This window comes from Myxocyprinus asiaticus, chromosome 43 (assembly GCF_019703515.2).
Source record: "Myxocyprinus asiaticus isolate MX2 ecotype Aquarium Trade chromosome 43, UBuf_Myxa_2, whole genome shotgun sequence".
Lineage (NCBI taxonomy): Eukaryota > Metazoa > Chordata > Actinopteri > Cypriniformes > Catostomidae > Myxocyprinus > Myxocyprinus asiaticus.
Window position 1 is genome coordinate 30,669,432 of NC_059386.1, and position 21,743 is coordinate 30,691,174.

At 37.8% G+C, this 21,743-nt stretch overlaps 1 protein-coding gene across 1 annotated transcript in view; it reads left to right on the forward strand.

The window, feature by feature from the left end:
- LOC127433421 (leucine-rich repeat-containing protein 75B-like) overlaps positions 1-20,215 on the forward strand; it is a 33,225-nt gene extending 13,010 nt beyond the window's left edge. The window contains exons 3-4 of the mRNA XM_051685327.1: positions 1,078-1,190; positions 18,023-20,215. Of these exons, the coding sequence (XP_051541287.1) occupies positions 1,078-1,190; positions 18,023-18,596 (687 nt within the window). The 3' untranslated portion in view covers positions 18,597-20,215. The remainder of the gene's footprint in view (positions 1-1,077; positions 1,191-18,022) is intronic.
- The last annotated feature ends 1,528 nt before the right edge of the window (positions 20,216-21,743 follow it).

The window sequence follows — 21,743 nt, forward strand, 5'->3', positions numbered from 1 at the left end:
CCTCAGTCAATTAAATTATATATTTATGCACCATGTCTATATATATATATATATATATATATATATATATATATATATATATATATATATATATATATATATATATCACCTACATTTGGGTTAATTAATTATGAGGTAGCTTTTACGAAAACTTGCACATTGTTCCCCAAAATAAAAGAAATTATATTTGCATAAAGAAAAAATATTTTTGACGCATTAACTATTTATATATTTATTATTTTTTAAATATATAATTTATTTTAAATAATTAATATATGATAAATATTTTTTATTAATATATTATTTATTATATTTGCTATTTATTATAATTTTTGCATTGCTAGTGACATGTGAGTTCCAGATGATTTGCTTAATTTTTTTTATAGTTCTCGTTATTATCAATGGATATTTCTTTTAGAATCTCTTTACTGTTATACAGTATTTTTAACTTAGTATACATTAAATTCAGAATAATTACCACCATGATGTGTAAATAATTTAAAGATAAAATATATAATTGTAAGTGAGATTTTAACTTTTTTATTTCATTAATTTCGTTTTGTTTTTTGTTTTGTTTTTTGGTCATGGAAATAATGTCACAATACAAAATTCTTCATGGTCCTAAAATAGGATAAAAAAAATGTTTTAGGGTGAAATATGACCCAGACAGAGTTTCATGAGATTCACCCTATATTACTTGGTGGAAAATTGTTTATTGTGATTATTACTGATAAGAGATTTAATTATTTATTGAACATTGGTGTTTTTATCACGTCCAACAATATTATGTGCATTACAATGATTTTACAAAGCTGGTATTACAACACCCCTTAAACATAGTAAAATAACTGTAACAAACAGACTGTTGTGGCTTATTACTTATTGAAAACATACCACTTTAACTATACCAGTGTGTACCTTGTTGAACTCTTTTAATAGCAACAGGCTTGGTAAACATCCAAGTTCCATTGGTTTTCCCTGTGAGTGACCATAAGCCGTCTGATCACAGCTTTATTTGGCCACCTGTCTCTGGAAATAGCCCTTCAACACCCTCTTCTCCTTATGCTGGCTTTGCAGGAGTCTGATGCTCTCAAGTCCTCTGAGAAGATCTGCAGGCAGCTGATCTATCACCTGACCCCTCACTCTAAATGGAGCAGACAGAACGTGCCCAGGAGGAAGTCCCAAGCCTGGTAAGAGTCTTGCGTCTTGGAGACACCTCCACAGTGTGGACAACAACTAACATTAGAGCTTAGAAAACTCTGAGCTTAAGTTACACTCACGTGATTCCAAACCTGTTTGACTTTCTTTCTTTCTTGGAACACACAAGGAGATATTATGTAATATAGAGTAGATAGTAAATCGGTGCTTTTAAACTCCAAAAAGAACAAAATAGCACCATTAAAGTACCATAAAAGTAGTCCATACAACCTGTGTGCTGTATTCTATTTATTTCTCAAGCCATGCAGTTGCTTTGTGTAAGAAACAGACTTAAATTTACAGAGACTCTTAGAGGACAGGGTGTGAAACTTTTTCTGAAATAGTTTTGCGTGCCTTTGCAACAAGGTTTGCGTTCCCTCACAATAAATTTACCATGGTTTTACTATAGTAATCATATTTTAACCTTGATATTTATAGTAAAACCATATTGATAATACAGGAAAATGAAAACTGTGGTAATACAAATCATAATTTTGTGGTTATGGTATTTGTAGTAAAACCATAGTAACCACAAGATACCATGGTTAAACTATATTAAAACCATAATATATGGATACAGTATACTGTATTAAAACCACCCTTACAAAAATTGAGAGTTCATGGCAAATTTGCAACAGTATTTGCAAATTCGCCACTGATAATGTTCACATGCAAATGAGCTTTGTGGCAAACTTTTGGCAAATTGTCCATTGTTGCCAAAGGTTTGCCGGAGGTTCACCACTACCGATGAAGAGCTGCAAACTTCTGGCAAATATTTGCAGCAAACCAAAAGCTAATGTGCATGTGAGTATAACAAGCTGCAAATTAGCTGCAAATTTGTAGCTAGTTTAGATTTTTTTGGTTTCCGCCAAAGAAAAAAAACACATGGTTAGCCTACAGTCAAGCTTACTGCAATGTTACTATAGACAAAACATGATTTCCGTCAAAAATGATGGTTACTACAGGCTACAATATTACTATATTAAAACCATAGTTAAACTAAGGTATTTGTATAGTAAAACCATAATAACCACAAAATTATTTTTATTATCATAGTTTTAGTTTTCCTACATTATTACTATGGTTTCACTACAAATATATTGGTTAAAATATGGTAACTGTAGTGAAACTATGGTAAATTTATTGTGAGGGAACGCAAAACTTATTGCAAGGGCACACAAAACTATTTCAGAGAAAAAAAAATTCCAGCCCTGTCTTCTAAGGGGTTCCGTAGAAATTTTTGTAGATGTATGTACTTTTTCTACGTTCAAATTCTTTCTTTTATCCCAGCTTAATATGGAAAGATAAGTAAGCTATTCGTAGGTTTATGCCCCCAAAACGTAATTACTTTTGCGATTCCATTTACACACTTCACCTTTAAGATGTTATTTTCTTAAAAATCCCCAAAATCCCAAAGTGTGAATCCCTACAAACCACCATTGTGATGTACAGTCCAGTCAAGTCAAAAAATGTTATAGAGCATATTTCAAAACAAGTGTAAACCAAAGCGCTGCACATGGGGAATCAAGAATGCTGCATCTGTTGGTAGTCTGCATGTTTACTTGTGCAATTATAACTTTGGGTAATAATGCTATATTCTTCATCTGCCTGTCCAAGTACACATGACACAATGCTTTAAATACACGTTGCAAGTCACCTCTGTCTTTCGGAGCATACACACAACTCAACGAAGTTGAGCGACAATCACATTATCTAGGTGTGTTAGTCTGGCGTCGCAAAAATCGAGTACAATTCAAGAATCAATACAATTTCTGTCAGACTAAAGTGTTTGTGACATTTTAAAAAGACTGAATGACTAAAATGTTTTAGTCTGACTGAAATCGAACTTTTAAATGTTCAAGTAAACGTACTGAATGACACTTTCTATCTTGCAAAAGTTTAATGATTTCCTACGTCAGATATCATGATTTCACTTGCACCAAACAGAGTTCGAAACACAAGGAATGTCTTTTCCTCTGGGTGCAGGGCAGGTATGGTGGGAGAGTTATTACGAAAGGGAAAATCTTTTTAATGATATCCGTGTTGTATCCCCATCCCGGAGCAATTAACCCAGTTTGAGAGATTTCAACAGCTGCAATTTAGCTTCTCTGCTTCTTGTTTTATCTGTAACTCTAAACAAGCCAGAAAAATAATAAGCCGTCATCGCCAACAGTCACGTAATTTGAGCACATCTGCTCTTTCGGTCTCTGTCATGAAAGCCTAAACTGTAGAAATGTTTGTGTTGTCACCCTCAGAGGTGATATTGGGGAGAAAGATTAAATGCTTTAGTGGAGCAAGATGCCTGTGAGAATGGACTATTAGAGTGTAAAGTTATTTGCTTGGTTACAAAACCTAGTGAGCTGCCTACAGAGGCAGCATTTTAAGGCATAATTGGTGCGCTGTTAAAAAAGGTAGACAACTCAGTGGAAAGTATATCCAAAATGGCGAAGAAATGTTCATTATACTTTAAATATTCTTCTAATTCATTCAATCCAGACAAAAATGCTTACAACAGTTCAGTATCATTTAAATGTTTAATATTACTCAATCTTTTTAGAGTATCATGATGCAAGCTTAGCAACATGCTAACATCAAACTCTATTGAAAACAATTGTGGGGAGCGCAATTTGCGCGACACTCAAAGTTGCTGCCTATGTAGGGCATTCCAAATCGGTCACTTACGAGGTATTATGATGATTAGGATGCTGTCTTAGAAGGCAGCTGCCTATGTAGTGAGAATGTAGCGAGACAGCTCACTAGGTTTTGTACAATGCTGTTGTCAGCGCATTCACTATTCTAATAAAGGGTATATAAGGAGAAAAACTGATCTCATGAAAATTTGACTTTGACTATGGTGACATTTTTGCATAATTATATTAAGCTGCTCCTAACACATATCGGGGCAGTTCTAGGTTTTTAAAGTCAATGCTCTATTGTGTTTTAATTCAGCAAAACCTACCTGCCTATCCTAAACCTTAAACCTAAACCTAACCGATAGTGTCATAAAAAGCAAATGTGACATGAAAAACGCAATTGCTGATGCAACCACGTCATTTTATGGTGCTTCTATGACACTTTCAGGTCTCATGCTCTGCAGAACTCGTACTGAGGTCCTTTGCATCACAAGTGCAACCACTTAATTTGAACTCGCCTGAACAAGCTTCTAAATGTAGTTGGTTATGTATTGCAAACATGTATGGCCTTTACTATTCATGCACTATAGTGAAAGTGTTTAGATGTCATAAGATAGCATTGTGTGAGGAATGGGGTGAAAAGTAAGTGTTTATAAATGGATAGTCTGCTGTTTTAGTTGTGATTTGTGTGAAAGGGAATAAAACGCATTGTTTTAGCACCTCTAGTGTTTATTTCACCAGAAAAGTGCTGCGATTTGTACAGCGAGCCACATAAAAATAATTTTGCAAAAATGTAGCTATAGTAACGTGATTCTGTGAGACGGGGGGTGGGGGGGTTTGATGCTTTTAGCTTCTAAAAATGTTGGCTTTGCCTTAGAGCGGCTGGGTGGCTGGAGGGAAAAGCATGAAAGATAAAGCACACCAGAGAGAGAAAGAGAGAGCTAGAAAGAAAGTGAAACAGTGTTGCCAGCTCAGACATGAGCATCTGTGCCACCAGAGCCAGAATTAAAGGAAACTAAGTCTTCAGTAAAAGCCACACACATACACTTAATGTCTGCTAATTAATTAAAAAGAAAAAGGGGGACGAGTCAAAATATATTTTGTGGTAATCAACATTATGCCACAAATGCTGTTGATTGAGCTTAGCTTGTTTTGAACCTGGAATATACCTTTAAGCCCAAATGCACCATAAAACAAAGGTGTGGAAACACTTGTGGCCTGTCAGAACACACGTGGTTGCATGGATACTATAATAAAAATGTAACTATTTGCCCTCCCATCCATCATGATTATTAACCGAATATTTCATAAATTATTCTAATGTGGCACATTCTTGATAATTAGTGGTGCTTGTTAAGACAAGCATCAGTGCTCAAAGTTGCAGTCCAAAATGTGTCAGACCGCAATTCATAACAACGCATCTACGCATTGCATTCTCAATGTGGCCACAAGGGGCGCTAGAGCGGACATCAGTGTGAACTGTCCGCTTCTACTGTGAGTTTTCTCTTTCAAGCCAACTACTGTCATGGCTGAGCAAGTTGACAAACGGTATCAAAATCATAGATACTTGAGAGCAGGCTCTTTTTACTTTTCCAGCAAGCAACACCCAGAACACCCTAGCAACCACCTAGCAATGCCCTAGTAACAACCCACAATAGCCAAGCATCAGGACAGCGACTTTTGCACAGGCAGGCACCACTCACATTTTCGTCAGAAAAGTCCAGTTATGAATTCAAATTCAGAACTAAGTTTTGTTGTTTGTACTTTAAAGCATTGCAAAACATGTTTTGCATGCCTATGAGCTCAAGAAGCCAGTGTTCTCGATTCTGAGGCTAATCACCCACATATTCGTGTTAGCTCCTGGAAAAGCCCCTCTTGGCACGAGAACACGAAACAGCACAGCAGTAGATGCCATTTCATCAACAGCAGCTTTCCTGCAAGGCAGCTGTTCGCCTCTCAGCCATAACTGCCTGTGTAACACAATCAAATGATGAATCTGTTTAATAAAGTAGTCAGCAGGGGTAAAGATGAGATCGCAGCAACCCTCCATGTAACTATCCCTTCTAGTCCCGGCTGTGCTCGGGGGTCGCCTGCGATGTGTTGATGCGAAGTTTATTGGGGGAGCGTTTGCGAGTGCACTAAAAGCAGCAAGGAGTGGATATTTGTCAGCTAACATCCTCCTCGTTCTGTTAAGCATTTTGTGGAGCGCGTTTGCTGCATAATGCCGGGGTAAAGATAAGTGATCTAAACTTGCCCTATAGTCAGCAGAGGCCGAGAGACAAGGGAAGGATGGGAGGGAATTTGCTGAAAAGTTGGGCTGAGCGTTATGAGAGTAGAACTGTGTCAACTGGTTGAGATTTTACTATAATATTTATACTGTTGTAGATATATTTGCGGGCAGGATTGCATTACGTTTTTCAATTGTTTTTCTATATAAATATGCGCTGCATATCTTCGACTGTTGCACTGCGTCTTGCTGTTTTCTTTTTCAGCGTCTCTCCCGCAGAAGCGCCATGTTTTTTAGATGGTGTGTCATGATGCTCTTGTTTGTCGAACTACTTTCATAAAGGCCGTTCACACCAATCTTTTTTTTTCATACATCTGTGCTGTTTTTTTATGTAAACAGGCACTAGATGGACGTCTTCGAACCTTGTACCATGTCTCTGTGTTTTCAGAATCTCTTGTGCAGGAGCGCCACGTTTTTAAAGGCCATGTCAAGTTTAAAATGTAAAAAAATTGCGAAACTTGCATTCTATTCTGTACGTTGTGATGCATCTAGCTTTTGGGCAATAATGCGTTCGGTATGAATGGCCCCTTAAGGCCAAAACATACTCTACACAAGTACGTGAACGCAGTCGCATCTTGCTAGTACACATGCTCGATTTCACACATCATTGCATTCTAAAATGTGTCTGAGCGCAATTATTAAAGCCAAAAGTATATTTTTGTTTTGACGCGAACACTTAGCGTCTGCGTACAGTCGAATGCGAGCCTTTCAAAGTATACTTTAATAGACTGTGTGCTCATGCACAGGCAGTTAGTGCATGCGTGCTATGACTGCTATGAGATACTGGACTATTTTTCTTCAGGAGTTTAGACACAGACAGATGTCTTTATATTCCTTCAGACTCGAGTTAATGTAAGTATCTCCTGACCTCCTCACACACGCATTCTTGAAGTGCACAGTAACTGTTGTTGTTTCCACATTCATCTCCTGTTTGTAGATTTTTCTCCCCTTTTCTCCCCAATTTGGAATGTCCAATTCCCAATGCGCTCCAAGTCCTCGTGGTGGCGTAGTGACTTGCTTCAATCCGGGTGGCGGAGGATGAATCTCAGTTGCCTCCGCGTTTGAGACCGTCAACCCATGCATCTTATCACGTGGCTTGATGAGCGCATTACCGTGGAGACATAGCGCGTGTGGAGGCTTCACGCTATTGTTGTGGCAGGGTCATGACAGTTTCCTCCACCCAGCTCTTAGGTTGTCCCGTGTGCTTGTGATTTCTTCTCTCCCTGGTGTTTCCCCAGGTGCTGCACGTTGGCAATGCGGTGGTCAAGGGATCGCATCTGTGTTCACGTACTTGCATAGAGTATGTTTTGGCCTTAAGACAGAATGCAAAGTGGCGTTTAGTTATTTTTGGTTTGCCAAGCAATGTTGCAACTTGTTGCATTAAAGGAATAGTTAACCCAAAAATGAAAAGTCTGTCATCATTTACTCACAATCAAGTCCTTCCAAACTCCTGTGACTTACTTTCTTCTTTTGACCCTGGAACACCAAAGAAAATGTATATATATATATATATATATATATATATATATATATATATATATATATATATATATATATATATCATTTTGACAGTATTTTTAATCTTGAGTGATGTATTCCTTTAACTAAAATAGTGACCCAAATGAGGATCTGGGGACGGTTGAGGTGGCCTATTAATGAGAGTTGTTGTCATGGAGGGTTTTGACTAATGCAGTACATGACAGGGCTGAAGACATGTGGGGCAGCTTGGGTTTCAGCTAACGTGGTGCATGTGCCAATTGCTGGCGAACAGTTACTTGCATTGTCACGCACATACACGCATGTGTCATTCTGAGACTAGGTTGCATTGTAGCCCATATTTAAAGATGACATGCTGCAGCTGAGCAGAATGACTGGGTGTTTTTGAGTTTGTTTCGGTGATTCGAAATAGCTTGTCAGTGCGAACTCTCATAGGAAAACCTCATACCGGCTGCTGAACACCCTCATACTGCCATTGATCCACATCATCAGTTGATGTGACCCGGAGCTCCACCTAATTTGTTGCCAACATTTGCTCCAGGTTAGTTTTTCCAGTCAGTCAAGATCCGTCAACGTGAACACACTGGCGTGCAGAGTTGCCGAGCTGGTTCAAATTTACCTACATCTGTACGATCATTTGCATAGAGACATTTTTCAAGAACATTTCATGTGATTTTTTTTTTTTATTATTAGTCTACAAAATAAACCAAGTCTACTCGAGTACTCTTATGTGCCAAATAACTCTGTTGATATAATGCTGCTTCACTAATGCGCCGTCTACAGCTGAAAGCCATTCACACATCTGCCCAAAGTGAGATATGTCGGTAATCATCATTGTTTTGTCTTTATTCTGCTCTTTGACACCCAGTAATATCAGTGTCATCATAAATTACAATAACAGATGGTAACCGGTGCATATGATGGCTGTGTATAGCATGTTAGCGTATTAGCGTCATAAATGCAGAATGTAAACATGACAAATTACACATTATACTGCATATATATTACTTTAAATCATCATCGAGTGGTTAAAACAGCATCTTTTACTGATCTCATGTGAATTTTACTCATAGAATGAGGCATTTAGTCATTGATGTTTTAATGTCACATTAGGTAATGTTTTGCATATAGCCTTGTGCGTCCATATATTTAAATGCTCGCAAACAGTATGCCGTTGCACAGCTTCGAACTTCTTTTTATCCCTGAGCGAAGAACAAAGAAACACTTCGCTGTGAGTCGACCTGGGCCTTAAGGGACTTATAATGGAAGTGAATGGGGCCAATCTGTAAACATTAAAAATACTCTGTTTCAAAGGTATAGTCACAAGACATAAACAATATACGTGCTAGTATGATTTTAGTGTGTTAAAATTGCTTACTTAACTTTTCTGTGTTAAGTTATATTCAGTTTTACAACTTAATTGCCAGGATGATGTATCACATAACACCCTAAAACAACATTTTAAGGACACGTTAAAATTTACAGTTCAAATAATACACAAGTTTTACCAGAGGAATTAATGTAAGCTGTAATGTAATGCTTTTATAAAAATTATTAGCTTTAACCCTTCAAAAATTGGCCCCATTCATTTCAATAGTAAGTGCCTCACAGTAACCTCGATTGTATTTTGGATTAGTTTAAATTATTTTTTGCGGTAATAAACATTATGCCACAAATGTTGTCGATTGAGCTTAACTTGTATTGAACCCAGAATATTCCTTCAGTGATTTGATTTCAGTTTAGAGCAACATTAGAGTGAGTAAACAATGACAGAATTAAATTTTGTGGGTGAACTATTCCTTTAACTACACCAGCAAAAATGTATTTCTAGAATGTGAGATATTTCCGAGTGAAGCGGGATATTTAACATGAAAAAATTTTTAGGATTGGACTTGATTTTATTCTTCTGAAATTAGGGATGATCATGATTAATCTATGATTGATTGATTGAATGTCTTTTAATAATTTAATTGATTAAACTTATTAATTGTTGATTAATCAAAAACCAGGAATGTGTATTAAGAATGTAAATAGGATGATGTTTGATTTCATGTTGACTTTAAACTCAAACTACTCAGCTTGTCTCTCTTGTGTGTGCTGTTTTGTCTGATTTGGTTAGATTTTTATATTCTTTCTCATTTTTTGGATCCTGACCTCTTTGCTGGACATTTTTAAATGTGTTTGACCTACATATTGTGAGTCTGGGTAGCCCTAGAGGGCCGGGAGTAGAAAGGTTATCAACAAGTCTGACTCATCTCTCCTCTTCCTCTAAACCAGCCCACCACTCTCTGAGGCTGGCCTGCTTTTATTCAAGTAACTGCCATTAAGTTATCTCTCCTGATACAGGCTTACACTTTCCCTTTGCCCTGATTACGGTGTAGAGCTGCTTCAAAGATGAAGCACTTATGCCTTAGTGCTTGACTTAATCCAATCAGACATGCGATTCTGCGAACTCTACCTTGACAACAGCATTAAGCAGGCATGTTTGAGCCTTATTCGTGATTAATCGTCCATTGAACTCACACACGGGGAACTCCTGGTACAGAACATGGAGCTTGCTGTAAACAACAGGGAAAGCCAAAGACTAATTCAAGCAAGACTGTAAACCTTGTCGAGCGTGTTTTGGACCGCTTTAACAATACTTTTATGGTGCTTTTGTGCCATTTTTGAAGCTTGAAAGCTTCAGTCCCCCTTCATTATAATTGCATGGAAAAGGGCGACCAGCACAGTCTTAAAAATATCACACATATCATGTGCTATTATCATCATTATAATTATTGCTACCATTACTCTTGCCCTGCCACAGGCTCTTATCAAAGGAGAGCTCTTTCAATGGCTGCAAATGTAATGCTGCTACAATACGTTGCGCTACTAAAATGGGGAAGGGCATGTTGTGTATTATGAATCAAATGGCTGGTTTTGCAGGGTATCTCTACATATAATTAGACAAATCTTTCATCAAAATGATGTTAGAGCCATTATCTTTTGAATGCAACCCAAGATGATGCTTGAAATAGGGTCATTCTTGGAGCTCTAAGAGCAATCAAGTTGATAAGTTATCTGACATGTTTAAACCTAGTTGAAAATTTCTTGTGAATTTTGAGATTATCTAGCTTTTCTGCATTATCTAGATTATTATGCCTTTAATGCTATAATCTGGAACGATGCACTTTTGTCAATGCATCATCTTCATTTACTTTATTATATTGCATTATATTACTTTTATTTAAATTAGTATAAATACTACCATGATATATAAATACTTTACAATTTAATGAATATATAATTAATATAATTAATTGTCAGAAAATTTAGTCACAATGCAAAAAACATAAATAAAAAAAAAATCCTTTAAAAAGGCTTATTTTCTTTAAGCAAACTATAGATAATATTAAATATACTGTATTATATATATATATATATATATATATATATATATATATATATATATATATATGTTAAAGGATTAGTTCACCCAAAAATGATAATTCTTTCATGATTTACTCACCTTTAAGCCATCCCAGATGTGTATGTCTTCAGCAGAACCGAAATGAAAATTTTTATAAGCACATTTCAGCTCTGTTTGTCCATACAATGAAAGCAAATGGGTGCCATGATGCTGCTGGCTGTTTGACGGTCCAAAAGGCATATTTAGGCAGCATAAAAGTAATCCACAGGACTCCAATGAATCAGTGAATGTCTTCTGAAGCAAATCGATAGGTTTGTGTAAGAAACAAATCGATAATTAAAAAGTTTTTTTACTTTAAATCATTGCTTCCGCCTAGTGCTGTATTGCTGTTTGAAATGACCTAACTCTCTCGTGACGTTTGTTCCTCTGTTCTATATAAAGCATGCACTTCTGACTTCTCGCGTGAACACGCCATTGCGCTTACGTCACGCGCAGCTCCGTGATGGGTCGACTTGTAGCAGGAAGCATTTTTTAATAAAGTTTTAATTATCGATTTATTTTTTTACACAAACCTATTGATTTGCTTCAGAAGACATTCATTGATCAACTGGAGTCATGTGGATTACTTTTATGCTGCCTAAATATGCCTATTGGACCATCAAACAGCCAGTAGTGTCATGGCACCCATTCACTTTCATTGTATGGACAAACAGAGCTGAAATGTGCTTATAAAAATCTTCATTTCGGATTTGCTGAAGGAAAGACATACACATCTGGGATGGCTTACAGGTGAGTAAATCATGAGAGAATTATCATTTTTGGGTGAACTAATCCTTTAAATTATATATTTTATAAAATATATATTATATTTATTCATTTAAATTATATGTTAAATTATATATTACAGATATTACATTTCACATTCTGTGATATACACCCCTGAAATCGTCTTAACTGGTTTCGTCATATTTATGTGATAACTGTTTCGAGGGTGAGCATTGTGCATACATGCCTGTCTTAACATTGCTTGTGAGAGCAGACTTGTGGAACGAATGCTTAGGATGAATTTGTTTAATCCTGTAAATTGTAGTGTGTATTTAGAAACCTGGGCCTGTGCAACATTCCTAAAACTTTGGACGTGTGTTGTGTATGGAAACGTAACATGCTTTCCACTGGTGCAGTTCCAAATCCATGTTGGCAAAACCCCAGGGAGGTGCACCGATGTCATGAAATTCCTTTAGTGGAGCGACCTTACATATGATTGTATTTGACTGAGTGTGTGTTTGTGTGTTAGTAGGATTAACAGCTCCAAGAACTGGCACCAGATCAGTCTGACGCTCCGTATCATCCCTAAGCCCACTGGGGCTTTCTGACAGCTAATTAAAACAAGTTGGCATCAACTCATGGTGCCACACAGAGAGAGAGAGGGAGGTAGGGGTTGGTAATTGAGAGATTGAGAGCCTTGAGAACAATCTTTATATCGATTTTTAAATCCCAAGATCGATCTTTTATTTTATGCGCAACCCTCCACTAAAATGAGAGGAAATCACTCGCATTTGCAACCAAATTTCGCGCTATGCAACTAAAATTTGTATATTTGGCAGCTGGCTGGTAAATGTTTAATCAAGCATGGCACAGGTGAGATAAAGCCATTTGAGTCCTGTCTCGTTAACATGCACTCATTTACAGATGCTTTTTACAGAAATGCCTGGTTTGTTAAAGAGACAGTACCGGTTTTTGCACCGGTTTTGTGTTCAATAAATCAATGTAAAAACTTGTAAATAGTACAAATTAAGCTAATAAACAATAAACGTGTCAAAAAAATTATATATGAAATATAACATCTTATTTATTGATTAAATACATGGATTTGTTTATTTAAAAAAAAAAATCCAAAATGTGACCAAAATTATGAAAAACGAATAAAATATAATGAGTAACATTTATATTTTCGTAATGAATATTGTTAGAAGGTCCCCTGTATAATTAACAGCATTAGCTGGGAGAGAATTTCTTTCATATGTAAGCAAAAGGGACATTATACCTGAAATATACCCATATGAATTGATATCGAATCTAATCTGAATTTAATCAAATTGAGAAATTGTGAATCAGAATCGAATCAAATAGGGAAATCTGTATTAATACCCAGCCCTACTTCAAAATGGGCACAGTTAAGGGCCTCAGTTATCAGGTTATCTCCAAATGTATCAGTCTATGATTGGAACATAAACTGCAGCCCTGACGGTTTGGATTCATTCACTCTTTTGATTCTTTGTCATGAGCAGACATATTAGAACAAGTCTCGGCATAGAATAAGAATCATTAGAGTAATTTTCTTTCACAGCACGACGTCTGTGTTCTTGCGACATAAGTCGGATACATAAATTCTTTAATAAGTTCAATAGAGGTGTGGAGAGTATTGTCCAACATTGTGCATAATTTCAGGTTAAGGGCTCTTTTATGTAGTTCTGTAACCTCATTTATACCCCTTATTTTGTGGTTTTAACTAATAAAGGTGTTAGAGAAACAAAAATCAGCAATTTAAGCTTTTTTATGAACATGGTTGACAAAAAGTTTTAATGATGGCTTGAATATATTGAGAATTCCCAAATATTAATCTTGTTGTTCACTCAAAAATGTACAACTTCGACCAGCATGAATTTTTCAGACTTGTTTATGCTGATTAGTGCTGGTTTGGTGCTGGTCTAGCTGGTGGAACAGTATAGCCATGCTATTCACCAACAAAAAATACTGATCAACTAGCTTGGTCTCTCTGGTGAAGCTGGTTGAAAAAGGAAGTCTTGCTGGTTAAGCTAGTTAAGACACCTGGTTGGGATACCAGCACACCAGCATCCCATGCTGGGGACCAGCATCCAAAACACAACATATACTGGTGACCAGACATGCTGGTCTTTTCAGCATCATCCCAGGGGAAAGTTAGACCCTGAAGAGAAGAGAGAAATCAAAAATATGACTGATTTCTTAGACCATCTATTTGCCAGAGGCTTGTCACATTGCATCAGACCTTAAAATTTCAGAGATATCATTTTATATAGAGCGTATGTCAGAGTGTCCATATGGGGGCTATAATAATGCAAAGGAGCCTTCGAATCTGCCATGTTGTCAGGATTTGGTAGAGATTTACACAGAAATCATCTGAAGAAAGTTTTGACAATGTTATTTCGAGAGACATGGTGGTGCCTCTGAGTCCAACTGAAACTTAACACATAAAGCTCAAGTTTGCTTAGTCAACCCATGTTACAGTGCAGAAAGCATTATGGAGATCTTTAGAACCACATGATTTTGGCGCTAATGGAGACATGGCATATATGTGACAACTTCCTTAGTTTGTTTTTGTGCTTTTTCATTGTAGTCTCAAGCTCTTTTTGATTTTGCTTTTGATAGGTCATTTAAGCTCTTGGCAAAAACATGTCAATATCCCAAAGGGCAGCGTGGATGAACGAGGCAATTAGAGCCGGTAGATCTCTCAATAAGCAGGTTCTTCAGCTCTTCCATTGATTCTACAGTATATTGTCCCAAAAGTGATTTAATCAAAGCATTAATTGCTTTTGTCTGCTGATCTTATATTTGACCCCAGAAAGATCTCATCAGACTTTCCTCAAGTTGTAGATGTAACATGGATATGAATGTATGTGTCATATGGTGCCACACAGCGAGTCATTGAATACATTACTCGTAAATACAAGTTCTTTACTCAGAAGTTGCACATGAAGGCCCCCTCAAGTCATGATTATGACCTGGAAACTCGGAAATAATTTTGATACGTACGTTTTTTTTATTAAAATGCAGCTACCTTGTGAGCACCTGGCATTTCGGTCATATGCATTTTTGTATATCAGTAACTATTTGATGCATATTGTACATTTTTACATGGAGAAAATAGCATGTATTTGACCAAAATTCCATTGTCAGCAAGCTGACTAACTTACATGTATTACGGTGTCAAAATAAGAGTTCCCTAAGAAATATGCTAGAATGAAACTGGTGTCCTCAATGTTTCCTATTCTTTCCGAGAACAAAGCACTTGAACGTGACTATCTTATAATTACAACTTCAGAAGTGGGAGGTAAGATAATTCCAATAGCACGTGAAGGCAGTATAACAGTCTATTTTTAAGGAGAAAAAAGTCTATGGGACACTGTTAAGAGCATATGTTGCTTGCAAAACAAATTATAGACGGCTACTTTAAATGGCCATCAATGCAGAAACATGCCGTATGCCCACACAAATTGTACGGCACAATGGTATCTACCAGCAGGAGTTAACTAGCCAACCAAACCATGACCCCCTGGGGAATACCATGTTATTATTTATTTTTACTTGGAGAACCTAGTATATCTCAAAGTACCATGCTGTTACTATCTGATACTATCACTGTACCATAGTACTGCCACAATACTTTTTTGTAAGGAAGTGTACGTGTTATAAACAATGACATGAGACAATATTAACAATGTCCCTGAGACAAAGGGCACTTTGTTTTAGTCTAAACATGGCATGCCAGACTAGTGCTGCCAAATTACCTTACAGATTGGCAACCAATTCTGGATTGCACTTTGCTACCCCCCCCCAAAATCCATTCCACCCGCACCCCACCAACTCCAGGAGCTCACAGCACCCCTCCTCACGACTCTGACACCAACACCCAGCCAGTGTGTTTTTGAAAAAGGCTGATCTGTGCGTTTTGTGTGGTTTGACCTATTCTCCTATGCAAAAAAGTGTGAGCAGTGTGCCAGGCAGCTCCTGTAGGAAAGCCCTTAATCCAATCAGATGAGCCCAAACTCAAAACAATAGAGCACACAGCATAGGAAGTCCAAATCCTGCAGTCACAGCAAAAGCCCCACTGAATGTAATGCTATCATGCCAAGCAGAGGAGAAGCAGATGGACTTTCCCCACTGCAAAGGGGTGGGGTGTTGCCTGATGATTGAAGGAGGGAATTGCCTTGCTATTCAGTTGACACCTCTCTAATTTAAAGCCCAGTTAGTGGCCAGGGAGCCATATGTCATGCATTGGAACCTTTATTATTATCTATGTATACAGAATATTTAATGTTAAAGTAGTACAAAGGAATGGTTTAAGAATTGACTGTATAAAAGATATTAGAATTATGTGAGAGAGCATAAATATGGAAGACAAGCTGAATTACACTTGATTTCAGGAATTGATTTGATAGCCTTGGCAGTGAATGCTTGTGAAAGTCGATGCCCCCTACCCATTTGAAAGAAAAATTATAAATTATATTTTCTTAATAATTCCACTGTTGTTCCTTGACAGCAATGAGATTAAATGGAGAGCAAATGGACACTTTGGCTAAAGTCTCTGGCTTCTTAGATGCTTCCCCAGAGACAAAGACCCCAGTAAACTCATGTTTCTCCTCTAGTCTAGAGTTCCAGAATTAATCCCAACAATGTTTCAAACTGTGCTCATATTTGCCAAGATATCAAAGTCTGTGAAGTCAGAGATTTCAATGAACATGAACATTTCTCATCAAATTAATCACTTGAACATTTCTCAAACAAGGAAAACATTCTTATGTCCCAAAGATCAAATTATCTGTGGTATGCTATCCACAATCATTTTGTAGCTCTGTACGCTTACTGTATGTCAACAATTGACTCAAGTGTGACTATTTTTATTTCTAAGCCAGGACTTTTAGGAGAAGCATTTGAGAGAACGTTGAGACTTAAATGATACTTAGCTAAGAACTCTAAGTCTCTTGAGCTCTGAAAAAGCCACCTCTGAGCAATAACACTGGGCCTGGACACTGTGTCCTCCACTTCTTCATCTATATAGATATATATGGGGGACATAGCACTACCTCAGAGAAAACGTTAATGCAGTGTTACTGGAGTTTATTTTTTGGTGTGTGCACTCATTTCTTCTGACAGCCCTGACTTGCTTGTCAACGTGACCACTTTGGGAAAGAACAATGACTCATTGAACCCTATTCATCCATCCATATTTCCATTTTCCTTTCCTTCTAAAGAGAGTGCCTAATCCAAAATCTACAGCCTCATGTTTGACTTTAAGCTTTGAAATGAGCTTTTAACTGAGTGGCCTGTTTTATTGCTATCTGCTTTGCATATATGGACTTGCAGAGGACATGCTGATGGTTAATGCACAGTGACAGAGCAGGAAACGCAGGCACTGTGCTTCGGGCCTCACGCCACAGTCTCTATACATCACAAACAGCATCGGCGATCACTGTTAGAAACTTGGCAGGAACACTGGTATGCTTGAATCAACCATAACATACTGTTGCATATTTCAAGTCCTGTAATGAGCACTGAAACTTTGTAGGTTAGTTTTTCCCATGGAGCAATCTGGGGGTCAAGTGCCTTTTGGATTGCAATGATGAAAATGAATTACTACACTATCAGCACTAAAGGGAACACATAAGTGTATTTGCCACAAATCCCTTTGTTATTGGCAAAAACCATTTCCCTCAAAAGTCACCATTATATTGGCCAAGAATCAAACCTGGGCCTCCCGCATGGCAGGCAAGAATTCTATGAACCACCAGTGCGTGGTTTTTTGAGTTTGTGTGTGTGTGTGTTCCCACAATTTTTCAAGCATGTCCTCAAAAGCATCTATTGCATTGGTCAGGAATGAAACCCGGCCCTTGCCTGCCCGTCCCCACGTAGCAGTCGAGAATTCTATCACTGAACCACCAATGCTTGTAAAGCTTTTTCTATGCTGTTGTTTTCCTGGATTTCTTTTACATGCCTATCCTCAGAAAGCTTAAAAGTATAGCCTTAAAATCACTATTGCATTGGCCGGGAATGGAACCCTTGGGAATGGAGACAGAACCTTTTTTTATGTTGTGTCCCCAGGATTTTACAGGACATTTATTGTAAAGAATAAGAATGTGTTCTCTACAAGAATCAAAGTAGAGTATATGTGATATCATAAGGCTATAAAAATAGTAATTTAATGTTCAATTCTAATGGTGTTTTTTTCTTTTTCTTTCACAGTCTTAAAACTACACTGAAAAAGAAATTAGCTAATGATACTGTGGATCTGTCTGGTATCCCCCTCTTTGGCCGCGACTTGCATCGTGTGGCATACTACCTTCAAAACAACAGTTCATCTGTGACAGCAGTGGACCTCAGCTTTACAGAACTCCAGGACGAGTGCTTACGGCTTCTTTTACCATTCTTAGGAGTGCTACCCAAACTCACCACACTTGCCATCAATGGAAACCGACTGACTGTAGCCATCCTTAAAGACCTGATAGAGGTGGTTAAAGACCCCAAGAAGTTTCCCAATTTGGCTTGGGTGGACCTGGGCAATAATGTAGACATCTTCACAGTACCCCAGCCATTACTGGTTGCTCTTCGCAGAAGATTTGGAATGAGAAGCAGTTTGCCTACCATCTACGAATACAATGAGGGCCAGGGCAATAGATACTGCCTAGAGACTTCAATTGAAGAAATCAGTGTATTTGAGGAGGATAGATATGAGGAGCTGGATGATAATCTGGTGCTTGAGCCCTGGAATGAAGAAGAGAAAAGTAGTAACATTACACTTCATTTCTGTGAAAGGTGATGGTCCCACATGGTTCTCTTGCTCCTTTTATACTATGAGTCAAGGTCCAGTTTATCAGCATTTTCAATGCATGAAGCACCCTTTCACCACAAACCCTGACTGGAGCTTCTAAAAGTGTCGTGAGACAAAATGGCCATGTAAAGTCTGGAGTCTTGAGGTGGGATTTTAGAAGAACAGAATGGTATATTAGAGAGGAAAGAAGGTCCGGACCTGTTACACACTCTGAAAGGAGACTGTAGCCTTCTTGCTCAGTCCTAGAAACCCAAACACACAGTCTACATCACTGTCTTAGTTCTTAGTCCAAGTGCTACAGCAAGCAGCAGCCAATCCTTTGTTTGCCTCCAACATTAAAGGGATACTTCACCCTAAAATGAAAGGTGAGAGAATAGAGTAAAAGGGCTACTGGAGTGCCTACGGACTACAAAAGATACTGACGTTTGTGTGTGTGTGTGTGTGTGTGTGTGTGTGTGTGTATTGTGATATGGAAGCTAATGATGCAAATGTAGTTTTAGCTAAATTTTTAGACAGGCAAAACTGCAATGCCACACAACCGAACATGATTATATTTCTATTAAATCTCATCCAGTTTGCAATGAGAGGTTAGACCCTTGATTATAAGACAAGTAAACTCCTGGATCTATTCACCTTTGTTCATCAGCACAAGAACCATGTTTGTACTGTCAGTTAGGGAGCGAAAATTTATTTAGATTTTTTTTCTTTATCTTTAGTTGATTCACGTCGATATTTTGTATTTTTAAAAAGAATATGATGTAACAGAAGCAAACAAATAATAATAATGTATTAGTTCTTCATGCTGTGTATGTGTTTGTGTGTGGGCGGGTTTGGGTGGTTTACGAGGACTTTTTTTTTTAAGGTTACAAACTGGTAAATGTGGTTTATGAGGACATTTCTAGTGTCCCCATAATTCAAATTGCTTATAAAACACACTAAACTATGCTTTTTTGAAAATTTAAAAATGCAGAACGTTTTTTATGTGGGATAGGTTTAGGGTTAGGGGATAGAATCTATAGTTCATTCTGTATAAAAAAATCATTATGTCTATGGAGAGTCCTCATAAGGATGGCTGCACCAACGTGTGTGTGTGTGTGTGTGTGTGTGTGAATGCATGCACCTTTGCTCCACAGGTGGTACCTATGATGTTTCCTTTACAGATGCATGTCTGATTTGCACTTTACATGGTAGGCTTTTTCTGTTGGCTGGTCATCTCCAGTCTTTGACCTTTTATGGTCTGTTTATGACTCCACCATCAAATTTTCATTGTCATAATTTTATTGTCATAAAAGTTGTGGCTTTGAGCATCTGTATATATTCTTTACCTTTTTAACTGTTTTATAATGAACAGTTATAACGTGATTGTTCTTGCTACATTATGTGAAATAAACTCTATTTGTTAGAATGCTGAGCATCATTGTATACGTGAGATAACAGAAAGGACCCATTCTCAAGGAACTGCTTTCAAGGTAAAACTGAATGATAATGAGTCGAGAAAGTGAGACAACAGAGATGATATTAAAACGTCTTGGGAATGTGTGTGTGGTTGGCTGTGTATACTTGATATTTGGATGTATATGCTTGACCTGAGAGTTTTTATATAAAAACAAAAATTGGTGTATCAACAGGCCATCACTGACTATACTGACAGTTTTACCAGCTGAGCATGTAGAGTGCATTCATAAAATATTCAGACCCCTTAAGTTTTTTTCACAGTTTCTGTTGCAGCCTTATGCTAAAATGCTTTAAATTATTATTTTTTATTTTTTTCAAATCAATCTACACTCCATACCCCATAATGACAAAGCAAAAACCAGATTTCTGATAACTGCAAATTTATTAAAAAGAAAAAACTCAAATATCACATTGACAAGTATTCAGACCCTTTGTTATGACACTTGAAATTTAGCTCAGGTGCATCCCATTTCTCTGGATCATCTTTGAGATGTTTCTACACTTTGATTGGAGCCCACCTGTGGCAAATTCAATTGATTGGACATGATTTGGAAAGGCACACACCTGTATATATAAGGTCTCACAGCTGAAAATGCATATCAGAGCAAAAAAACCAAGCCATGAGGTCAAACAATTTCGGCTGCACTTAAGGTTCCCAAGAGCACAGTGGCCTCCATAATTCTTAAATGGAAGAAGTTTGGAACAACCAGGACTCTTCCTAAAGCTGACTGCCCAGCCAGTCTGAGCAATCAGGGGAGAAGGGCCTTGGTAAGAGAGGTGACCAAGAACCAGATGGTCACTCTGGTTGAGCTCCAGAGATCATGTGTAGAGATGGAAGAAACTTGCAGAAGGACAACCATCACTGCAACACCACCGATCTGGACTTTATGGCAGAGTGGCCAAACGGAAGCCTCTCCTCAGTGCAAGACACACAAAAGCCTTTAAAGACTCTCAGACTGTGAGAAACAAGATTCTCTGGTCTGATGAAACAAAGATTGACCTGTTTGGCCTCAATTCCAAGCGGCATGTCTGAAAGAAACCAGGCACTGCTCATCACCTGCGCAATACCATTCCAACGGTCAAGCGCGGTGATGGTAGCATCATGATGTGGGGGTGTTTTTCAGCGGCAGGGACCGGGGGACTGGTCAGTGTTGAAGGAAAGCTGAAAGCAGCAAAATACAGATATCATTAATGAAAACCTGGTCCAGAGCGCTCAGGACCTCAGACTGGGCCCAAGGTTCACCTTCCAACAGGACAATGAAGCATACAGCCAAGACAATGCAGGAGTGGCTTAGGAACAGCTCTATGAATGTCCTTGAGCGGCCAGCCAGAGCCCGGACTTGAACCCTATCAAACATCTCTGGTGAGACCTGAAATGGCTGTCCACCGACAGTCCCCATCCAACCTGGCAGAAAATCCCCAAATCTAGGTGTGCAAAGCTTGTCGCATCATACCCAAAAAGACTCGAGGCTGTAATCGCTGCCAAAGGTGCTTCAACTAAGTACTGAGTTAAGGGTCTGAATACTTATGTCAATGTGATATTTCAGTTTTTTCTTTTTATTACATTAGCAAAGTTATCAAAAATCTGGTTTGTGCTTTGTCATTATGGGGTATGGAGTGTAGATTGATGTGAAAAAAAAATAATTTAAAGCATTTTAGCATAAGGATGCAACAAAATGT